General features: G+C 41.4%; 1 protein-coding gene across 2 annotated transcripts in view; it reads right to left on the bottom strand.

Annotated features, from left to right (window-relative positions):
- Positions 1–303: 303 nt before the first annotated feature.
- Positions 304–11,610, bottom strand: part of RRAGD (Ras related GTP binding D) — a 57,238-nt gene continuing 45,931 nt past the window's right edge. Inside the window, exons 8-9 of one of the 2 annotated variants that reach the window (XM_059889827.1) lie at positions 10,848–10,996; positions 304–3,291 (exon numbers count right to left, since the gene is read on the bottom strand). In XM_059889827.1, the coding sequence (XP_059745810.1) occupies positions 3,140–3,291; positions 10,848–10,996 (301 nt within the window). In that variant the 3' untranslated portion in view covers positions 304–3,139. 2 annotated transcript variants of the gene reach the window in all.

Below are 11,610 nucleotides of genomic sequence, written 5' to 3'. Positions count from 1 at the left end.
GGTTATAAATAACATACTGCTCAAATAAAACATAATACTGAGTATTATTGTTGTTGTTTAGTCACTAAGTCATGTCTGACTCTTTTGTAATGCTATGGACTGTAGCCAGCCAGGCTCTTCTGTCCATGGGATTTCCCAGGAAAGAATACTGGAGTGGATTGCCATTTCCTTCTCCAGGGGATCTTCCCGACCCAAGGATCAAACCCAAGTCTCCTGTGTTGGCAAGCGGATTCTTTACCACTGAGCCACCAGGGAAGCCCAATGAATATTATTTGATTACAAATTACATCCAGTCTGCATGAATTGAATGTATACCATACTTTAATAATCAAGACAATTCAGCTGTTTTTCTTGAATATATTTCAAACAGAGTTCGCATATAACCCGTACATAACAATATTGCTGTGTTTTTATTTATATTTAAGGGTCCAAAATATATTATATTCACAAAATAGTACTGTCTGTGAATGTCAACCAGTTTTTAATGTCTAAACCATCAGAAATACGCCACTCTGAAAAAAAAAAAAAGAAATATGCCACTCTGGCTATATATGCTAATCTATATTACTGAAACTAAATAAAGATGATAATTCAGAGTCTCACCCCCACATGTAATTTCTAATTGCCCTGAAAACCTCTAGGTCAAGTTCTCAACCTTTGAAAATGAGCAGAAATATTCCAGAGCAGTCACCGTAGCCATGTATTTGAGCTTCATATTTACACATTATTTTGTATACTTATATGTATTTATAGCTGTGGATTTGAGACGTGAAAGTGATCACACACAAGAAAGCTAAGTCCCGTATCAAAAACAAGTGAAAAAGGAATTGAAGAGATTTTGTGATTCCAATAGCACAGAGTTCAGAAACTGAATGCTTAGACATAACTCCTACATTTTCTTTAACTAAGAGGTCATCGCCATGCTGATGGCTTTGAGGCAGTAGTCTATATATCAGTGTCATTAATCAAAGAGTGCACTTACTACCATGAACTTGGGTCTGATGCCATAGCATTAACTTTGCCTTTCCCTCAAAGAATCATTTGCTCTTGAAGTAGTAGGCATTTAAGGCACATTTTAACAAAGCCCATCATATACCCAGCTTAAATGGAAGCTCCACCTAGTTACAATTAATATATATACCTAAGTAACGTGTGATTTACCAGTTAGGCAAATGTCTCTATCTTGAGGATAAAGTTGTTTTAGAAAAGTGATTCTGTATTTGCGTATTTAGAAAGAAACACTGTGTAAAAAGTATTAAAGAATTAGATTTGTAAGAATAGCCTCCAGGTACCATGCTGGCAAAGGCCCAACAGGTTATAGGTTTGGAAATTAGGAAAAAAGACTTCCCTGGAGCCCTGGGATCCGACACAGTGCTTCTGAGCAGGAATCATGAGGAAGGGAGTTAGGGCACCTTCATGATTTTTACAAATTTCCTTCCAAAATGCACAGATCCTTGGGAGGGCTCAAGCCTTAAATCAGCTACCACCTTAAATTGCAGTTTCCAGCCTCAAAGGAATAGGACTTGGGAAGAATGGACAAGGAGAGGATAGAAAGAAGCCACAGACAGTCTCACGGAAAAGTTGCTTTAGGAACTATCCATTTTTGCTAGGATCAGCATTGCTATCCCTACGAGGCTCTGCTAAAAATATATACATATGAATATTTTCTAATACTCGCCAACATGCTTTAGGCACTGAGCCTTGGGATGGACCTGGAATTATCTACTTGGAATGGTTTGGGATGGGGGTAGATTTAGAATCTCTTCACTTGCTGTTGGTCTAATGTAAACATAAGAGGAAGAATTTCATAGAAACAGACACATAGCTAACTATAATGCCTCCTCTGGTCACCCTCGCCCACTGCCCTTCAGCAGTTTTCAGGACGGCTTTTTTAGCCATGCAGAGCATGCTGCTGGCGAGCTGAGCCCTAGTTCAGTCGTAAGGTGGGGACAAGCAGAGTCCATGAGGCACACTGTCACAGCTGAGGAGACTCAGAGGTGACAAAGATGCCCACCAGGATTCAGTTCTGTGGCAGAGAACTGAAATATTGCCTGTGGTTGTGGAGCAGTGTAAAAAAAAGAAAGAAAGAAACTGGTCCTAAATAAACATTTGGATTCTTGCATGGCAAGAGGCCCATTCCACAGAGGCGAAAAATTGTATAGGATGTATTTTTAAATCTGCAATTGCCAGTCACCTCCATTTGGGAAACCACGTAGCTTCTGATATTACTTTAGCCTGGGTGGCAGGTACAGAAAAGCCTTCAGAAACCCTGCAATTCAGCGACATTTCAATTTCTCTCCAGTGATGGGCACCATTTTGGAAAGATGGTCCCAAAGGACAACAGTAACACAACAGAAAGAAAGAACCTCTCTGTATAAAATGATTTTAGAGATGTCTGTTGAGGTAAAGAGTTTTATAAAAACTGTCAGGTAGGGAAGCACTCTCAGAGCTATAGAAATGTTTAGATAAGTTTGGTGCTAATATTATTCTATAAAACTTCTATTTATATCCATTATAAACAGGGGACAGGTCTTATTGCTCCTGGAGCTTGCCGCCCCAAGCTGTTCCTCCATGGAAAAATGATTTTTCTCAACAATTGGTAGCAAAGATTCTCATGCTTAAAAAAGTCATTGCTTATCCATCACTTTTTGATTAATTTCCATTTGCCCCATAGATATGGACTCAGTATGCATGTCCTAGACACCAAGGACAGAACAAAGCTTAGAAAAGTTGTTTTATCAAAGTTTAGTTTCATGAGAAAAAGAAAACATGAAAAAGTGCAAAATATATACAGTTCCTGGCAGTACGAACACAGGATTTTTTCTGACTACAGACCATAAAAGTTTACATTTGTGTAATGAAGTAACAGTAGATTTCACTTCATTGTTAATATACAAGTTTTTGCTTCAAAGTGCTTACTTTATTTAAAAAAGAGAAGATTAAAAGAAAGGGTGGCAGGATTTTTTTTTTTTTTACAACAAACGTATGTCATATGTCCCAATCTCCTTCTTCTTCTTGAGTTTTTTACAACAAACGTATGTCTTGTGTCCCAATCTTCTTCCTCCTCTTCCTTTAGTGCAACACGTAGCAGCAGCTTCAATGAAACGTCTGATTTCAAAAGATGCTCCTGAAACCTCACCTACAGCAGCACCCTAGGCGTCCCGTTGGGGGTGGCTCCTTTTTTCTTCTGCAGCCGATTCTGAACCTTTCGCGATTTCACTACTTTCATTCTCACCTCAAAAACTTCATGGATGGCCTTCCGGAAGCAATGAAAATTATAGTCAATCAGCCCTGGAGAAGAAAACAAAAAAATATTTCTAAGTGCCACCTAGAAGCCTTTTCAAGTCAGCCATAGTGAGGAAATGCCAGTAGGGGGCGGTAGAGGAGAAAAACATAAGGTCCATAGACTTCCCAAGGTCTGCAGCTGAGCTTCAGGAATTGCAGGTAAAGTCTTGTGAATATATATTTTTACAAAGGAAAGGTTCCAGAGTATATACCACATTTTCAAAAGTGTCTATGACCCCAAAGTTTTGAAGAAACAACTGAACTGCCCTTGTAAAAAATCTTTCAGAATTAAAAATTGTAAGAACAATTAAGATATACCTTCAATGAAATATTTATTAGTATCTTTTCCCCAAAAGGCATTATTAAATTGACTCTGAATGCAGGCAGACCTTGACTTGGAGGTTAGCTTACATCTCCAGGTCACAGTACCCATCAATCAATATTTACTGAAAAGATATTCAGGAAATATTTAAGCTACTGTCATAAGCCCCAGGGAAAACAAAGTCCCTGATTTCAGAGGGGTTATCATCGGCTCAGGTCAACTCTGAGCTAAGAAATTCAACAATCAATGACACTCTCAGTGTTTCAATGTTAAGTAAATTTTAAATGGCGAATAGTAAGGGAGAATTTTCTTGCGTTTTCAGAAATTAATGATACAAAAATAGAATAAAATATAATCCAAGTCCTGAGCACATTTCAGATCATCAGCATTAATATGTAAAAGTATTGAGAGCAGTATTATGTATATACCAGTTAGGATAAGGCAGGGGGTTCCCTTTACTACCTCTGAAAGTGGAAGTGATAGTCGCTCAGTTGTGTCTAACTCTTTGCGACCCATGGACTGTAGCCCGATAGGCTCCTCTGACCATGGGATTCTCCAGGCAAGAATACTTGAGTGGGTTGCCATTCCCCTTTTCCAGGGGTCTTCTTGACCCAGGGATCAGGAAGTTCAAAGTCTACTACCTTTAAACTTATTAAAATAACTAGCCCCCAGAATATTTCCATCCACTCAGGTGATGTTTCCAGAGCCCCCCCCCCCCCTACACACACACACACAAAAATAAATAAATACATAAAAATGGGATTGGGATTCCAGCCAAGGCAAGGAATGCTTCAAAGCAGCCAGATAACTAACCACAAGTGCACTTAAGAAACACCATCTCAACTTCCAGGAGCAGGAAACCCTGAGTGGCGCCCTCTGCTGCTTCTGCAGTGACAGTGACCACAGTGCAACAAAATGAAGAGACCATTTCCTCAGGCAAAGACCGGTGAGAAAGAGCGGGAAAGAAAGAAGTAAGCCCAGGTGTGGGCATTTCTTTTCTGCTGGAGGCTTTCTTTGGCACACAGACAGGTACTAGGGCTATGGGAATAAAAGCCTCTGAGGGTACCCCTCGTGACGGGGTATGCGAGCTGGTGGACACAGTTGCCATCTTGCATATCCAATGGGGGTGATTCTCAGTTTTTTGCACACATAGCTTCTCCAAGATTCCCTCAGCAGAAGTGAGCATAAGGGAACTCCCTGGTGCACCAGCGGTTATGATCCTGCATGCCTCAACGGTGTAGCCAAAGAAATAAAAGAAAAAAAAATTAAAATAATAAAAAGCATTTTAAAAGTATTTTTTAAAAGAAGTGAGGATAAAGCTGCCACTGAAGATAGTGGTCAGGGGCAGCGGCCAAGAGGAGTTACCCCACGTCCAAGGTAAGGAGCAGCAGTTGTGCTTTGCTGGAGTGGCCATGAAGAGATACCCCACGTCCAAGGTAAGAGAAACCCAAGTAAGACGGTAGGTGCTGAGAGAGGGCATCAGAGGTCAGACAGACTGAAACCACAATCACAGACAACTAGCCAATCTGATCACATGGACCACAGCCTTATCTAACTCAATGAAACTAACCCATGCCGTGTGGGGCCACCCAAGACGGACAGGTCACGGTGGAGAGGTCTGACAGAACGTGGTCCACTGGAGAAGGGAATGGCAAACCACTTCAGTATTCTTGCCTTGAGAACCGCATGAACAGTATGAAAAGGCAAAAAGATAGGATACTGAAAGATGAACTCCCCAGGCCAGTAGGTGCCCAATATGCTACTGGAGATCAGTGGAGAAATAACTCCAGAAAGATGGAGTCAAAGCAAAAACAACACCCAGTTATGGATGGGACTGTTGATAGAAGCAAGATTCGATGCTGTAAAGAGCAATACTGCACAGGAACCTGGAATGTTAGGCCCATGAATCAAGGCAAATTGGAAATGGTTAAACAGGAGATGGCAAGAGTGAACATCGACATTCCAGGAATCAGTGAACTAAGATGGACTGGAATGGGTGCATTTAACTCAGATGACCATTATATTACTATTGTGGGCAGGAATCCCTTAGAAGAAATGGAATAGTGATCACAGTCAACAAGAGTCCAAAATGGAGAACTTGGATGCAATCTCAAAAACGACAGAATGATCTCTGTTCGTTTCCAAGGCAAACCATTCAATATCACGGTAGTCCAAGCCTATGCCCCAACCAGTAATGCTGAAGAAGCTGAAGTTGAACGGTTCTATGAAGACCCACAAGACCTGCTAGAACTAACACCCCAAAAAGATGTCCTTTTCATTACAGGGGACTGGAATGCAAAAGTAGGAAGCCAAGAAATACCTGGTTGCTGCTGCTGCTAAGTGGCTTCAGTCGTGTCCGACTCTGTGCGACCCCATCAATGGCAGCCGACCAGGCTCCGCTGTCCCTGGGATTCTCCAGGCAAGAACACTGGAGTGGGTTGTCATTTCCTTCTCCAATGCATGAAAGTGAAAAGTGAAAGTGAAGTCGCTCAGTCATGTCTAACTTTTAACGACCACATGGACTGCAGCTCACCAGACTCCTCCGTCCATGGCATTTTCCAGGCAAGAGTACTGGAATGGGGTGCTATTGCCTTCTCCAAAGAAACACCTGGAGTAACAGGCAAATTTGGCCTTGGCATACGGAATGAAGCAAGGCAAAGGCTAACAGAGTTCTGCCAAGAGAACGAACTGGTCATAGCAAACACCCTCTTCCAACAACACAGGAGAAGACTCTACACATGGACATCACCAGATGGTCAACATTGAAATCAGATTGATTATATGCCTTGCAGGCAAAGATGGAGAAGCTCTATATAGTCAGCAAAAACAAGACTGGAAGTGGACTGTGGCTCAGATCATGAACTCCTTATTGCCAAATTCAGACTTAAATTGAAGAAAGTGGGGAAAACCACTAGACCATTCACACATGACCTAAATCAAATCCCTTATGACTATACAATGGAAGTGAGAAATAGATTTAGATCTATAGACAGATCTGTAGATCTGATAGAGTGCCTGATGAACTATGGATGGAGGCTCATTACACTGTACAGGAGACAGGCAGCAAGACCATCCCCAAGAAAAAGAAATACAAAACAGCAAAATGGATGTCTGGGGAGGCCTTATAAATAGCTGTGAAAAGAAGAGAAGCGCAAAGCAAAGGAGAAAAGGGTAGATATACCCATTTAAATGCAGCATTCCAAAGAATAGCACGGAGAGATAAGAAAGCCTTCTTCAGTGATCAATGCAAAGAAATAGAGGAAAACAACAGAATGGGAAAGGCTAGAAATCTCTTCAAGAAAATTAGAGATACCAAGGGAACATTTCATGCAAGGATGGGCTCAATAAAGGACAGAAATGGTATGGACCTAACAGAAGTAGAAGATATTAAGAAGAGGTGGCAAGAATACACAGAAGAACTGTACAAAAAAGATCTTCACAACTCAAATAATCACGAAGGTGTAATCACTCACACTCACCTAGAGCCGGACATCCTGGAATGTGAAGTCAGGTGGGCCTTAGGAAGCATCACTATGAACAAAGCTGGTGGAGGTGATGGAATTCCAGTTGAGCTATTTCAAATTCTAAAAGATGATGCTGTGAAAGTGCTGCACTCAATACGTCAGCAAATTTGGAAAACTCAGCAGTGGCCACAGGACTGGAAAAGGTCAGTTTTCATTCCAATCCCAAAGAAAGGCAATGCCAAAGAATGCTCAAACTACCGCACAATTGCACTCATCTCACACGCTAGTAAAGTAATACTCAAAATTCTCCAAGCCAGGCTTCAGCAATACGTGAACCACGAACTTCCAGATGTTCAAGCTGGTTTTAGAAAAGGGAGAGGAACCAGAGATCAAATTGCCAACATCCTCTGGATCATGGAAAAAGCAAGAGAATTCCAGAAAAACATCTATTTCTGCTTTACTGACTATACCAAAACCTTTGACTGTGTGTATCACAAAAACCTGTGGAAAATTCTGAAAGAGATGGGAATACCAGACCACCTCATCTGACTCTTGAGAAACCTATATACAGGTCAGGAAGCAACAGTTAGAACTGGACATGGAAAAACAGACTGGTTCCAAATAGGAAAAGGAGTACGTCAAGACTGTATATTGTCACCCTGCTTATTTAACTTGTATGTAGAGTACATCATGAGAAACGCTGAGCTGGATGAAGCACAAGCTGGAATCAAGACTGAAGGGAGAAATATCAATAACCTCAGATTTGCAGATGACACCACCCTTATAGCAGAAAGTGAAGAAGAACTAAAGAGCCTCTTGATGAAGGTGAAAGAGGAGAGTGAAAAAGTTGGCTTAAAGCTCAACATTCAGAAAACGAAGATATGGCATCTGGTCCCATCACTTTATGGCAAACAGATGGGGAAACAGTGGAAACAGTGTCAGATTTTATTTTTCTGGGCTCCAAAATCACTGCGGAAGGTGACTGCAGCCATGAAATTAAAAGATGCTTGCTCCTTGGAAGGAAAGTTATGACCAACCTAGATAGTATATTAAAAAGCAGAGATATTACTTTGCCAACAAAGGTCCGTCTAGGCTATGGTTTTTCCAGTAGTTATGTATGGATGTGAGAGTTGGACTATAAACAAAGCTGAGTGCAGAAGAATTGATGCTTTTGAACTGTGGTGTTGGAGAAGACTCCTGAGAGTCCCTTGGACTGCAAGGAGATCCAACCAGTCCATCCTAAAGGAGATCAGTCCTGGGTGTTCATTGGAGGGACTGATGTTGAAGCTGAAACTCCAATACTTTGGCCACCTGATGCGGAGAGCTGACTCATTTGAAAAGACCTTGATGCTGGGAAAGATTGAGGGCAGGAGAAGGGGACAACAGAGGATGAGATGGTTGGATGGCATCACTGACACAATGGACATGGGTTTGGGTGGACTCCGGGAGTTGGTGATGGACAGGGAGGCCTGGCGTGCTGCAGTTCATGGGGCTGCAAAGAGTCAGACACAACTGAGCGACTGAACTGAAACTGAGGATAGTTTTCCTCCCTCCTTTCTCTATTTCCCCACTTCCTCACTTTTATTTCTTGGAACCATTTTCCAAATAAAACATGAACTTCCAAAAAAGAAAGAAACATAGACCAAAGACATGATTTTATTTAGGAGAGTTTGAGTAAGATATGTGAGAGCCACCTCAAAACTCTCTACCTATGTGTGCAACTAACTGCCTTAGGCAGAAAGCTTAGCTAAAGGGCTTTGGCTCAGTGAGAATTCAACTCCAGGAAGTTTCAGAGAGAGACTACTGATGATGCCTGACACCTGTCATCTGTGCACATTTAAAACATAACAGTAATCTTGCTGCATTTGGAGTTTTAAAAGTGAAAAATTCACAACTGAGGTTTTTAAAGGAACTGTATACAACGAGTGCTGTTTATTTCACTGTTTCATAAAAGGCAGTTGAAAAATACAGGAACAGAGACATGAACAGAATAAGCACTATCTTCAGCACCATACAAAGTTAAGGGATGGTCCCATATCCTTCTATAGGTTCAGCGATTCTGCACATTAAAAGCATCCTGGAAATTTTTATAAAATGAACAAACTCCAGGCTCTTCTCCCAGGAACTTCATTCTAGTTGTTCAGTGGTGGGCCCAGATGGCTGTATTTTTTAACCACCTTCCTTTCCAAGAACCCCACTTCTGCTTTCCATCCTCCCCTTTCTGCCAGAGCAGTAAAAGATGATCCGAGAAAATGCAGATAGAAACCAACATAAGGACAGATCAATCAGTAGACAGATCAATCAGTAAGTGTCGACTGTCAGCAACACTAACAGGACTCACTACTGAGATGAAGGCAGCAAAAACCGAGCGAACCACTTTCTGCATATGTAAAGCATCAAGCCTTTATAAAGCTAGGGTGATTGATTCATCGCATTTGCCTGGGACTTTTCAAGTTTCAGCCCTGAAGGTCCCTTTTCTCAGGAACCCCCCTCCCTGTCCCAGGCAAATGGAGATGGTTAGTCACCCTAAAAAGCAAACAAGTTTAATGTGATGACAGTGAGAAACTTACCAATGATTATTTCCTTTTTGCTCATTATTTCTAAATTTTCTAAACAAAGCTACTACTTTTTAACAGAAAAGTAATATAAACCTTAATTATGCTTTTATGGTCTAAAGAATTAAGAAAATCTTCAGGGTACAAATAAGTGAAAAAAAAAAGGATAAAAAACTATATAGACAAAATGGCACCAGTTTTGTTGGAAGAAAGGAAGGAAACGGGATAACAGAAGAAACGGTGACAGGAAGGGAGAAAAGGAGTAAGAAAACCAGAAATTTAACACGGGGTTCAGCTCTAAGATGGTGAAATTCAGTGATTTTATTTTGCTCTGTATACTTTAAGTTTTCAAAGCATTTTAAAATAATGAACATGTATTGCTTATAAGAAAAAAAGGCTATTGGGAATTTAGGGTAATAGTTTAGTCACCAAGTTGTGTCCGACTCTTGCAAGCCCATGGACTGCAGCCTGCCAGGCTCCTCTGTCCATGGGATTCTCCAGGCAAGAATACTGGAGTGGGTTGCCATTTCCTTTTCCATTTAGGGTAAATCATCTCCTGATTACTAGCAAAAATCCTTAACTACATCAGTAAGCTGATATTTCCCAGTGTAGATGGGGGGCAGGGAATATGAGTATCTTTAAGAGGTTAATTGCTTTTATTTCAAAATAAAACTCAATTTGGTCCTAAAAAATATTCGGTGACGTTATTAAGCATACTCGTATCTTCCCTTTTTTAGAATCACAATGCCACCCCTGTGTTTTAGGACTAAAGAATGGACAAGGGCTGAACAGAAGTTTAAAAAAATCTAGCTTTAAGACTGTATGAGTTTCAACCTTTACATAGGGAGGACAAGTGGTCACAGTGTCTCTAAAACCTTCTAGAGGTGTGGACCAAGAGGGAGGCCTTGGCCCTCCCTGGGGTAAGGGACTCTGCAGCCAGGCAATAATACCCCAGCTAGCTTCGCTCCCAGAAAACCTACAGCCCCTCCCTGGGAGGGGGGTCTGGTTCCACTATCACCTCACGGCAGGGGTATCACTAGAGGGCAGGCTGATTCACGGATCCCAAAACCCCACTGATGGGGGCAGGAGCCAGGGGAGCCTGTGGCTGAAGTCTGGAAGCCTCCAGAGACATGGCTACTGTCCACCCACATCAACAAGCAGGAAAGGCAGTATCCGTCTGAACGGAAATGCTTCATTTAAATCACACACACACACAATTACCTTTTCTTTCAAAGCTTTCCTCTCTGACAAAGCACACAAGAGCCAGGAACTTTGTCACCTCTTTTAAATAAAGAACTGTTGTATTATTCAGCTTTATAATGGCTGTTGATTCCTTGTCATAGGGGGTTCCTGCTCCATCTTCTTTGAGGCTAAATGGGAACAGAAACGAAAACATATTTGACCATTAAGAACTACAATTTGTAACCCAGCAACAAGACCAGATTATCACAAAGAATGATAATGGTACCGATAGGGAGTCTACACTTACAGTGCTTTTCAGCTAAATATCTCAGAAACACCCAATCACAAGAAGGTACACAGTGTATGATGGTCAGTTTCCTACTGACACACCAAGTGGCTGACCTCTCCATGCACCTGAAGGACACAAGTGACAGATGGAGGTTAGTTCTCCTCTCTGTGGCCCATGAGGGCTTCCTGCTTTTCGTGACAGAATAACCTGGCTGTCCAAAGCACGGCCTGATGAAAGACCAAGAAGGGGTGAAGAACTTTTCCAAAATAAAGCAGCATGAAGAGGCAGCCAAGTGCTAGGCTAGATCCCTCATCTGGGGGAAAAAACTGCGATTAAAGAGAGAATTGGGACCACTGATAAAATTTAACAAAGGATTCTACAATAGAGTCATAAAGCCATGTTAAATAGGCTTAATTTGATATTAAACTATGGTCCGGTAAGAAAACGTCCTTGTTATTAAGAGACAGATGCTCAAGTATTAACAGCTATGGTCAAAGGATCATGATCTGTAAC

This window comes from Bos taurus, chromosome 9, assembly GCF_002263795.3.
Source record: "Bos taurus isolate L1 Dominette 01449 registration number 42190680 breed Hereford chromosome 9, ARS-UCD2.0, whole genome shotgun sequence".
In the NCBI taxonomy this organism is placed as follows: Eukaryota; Metazoa; Chordata; class Mammalia; order Artiodactyla; family Bovidae; genus Bos; species Bos taurus.
The sequence above is the reverse complement of the archived record's forward strand: the minus strand, read 5'-3'. Positions and strand labels throughout refer to the sequence as shown.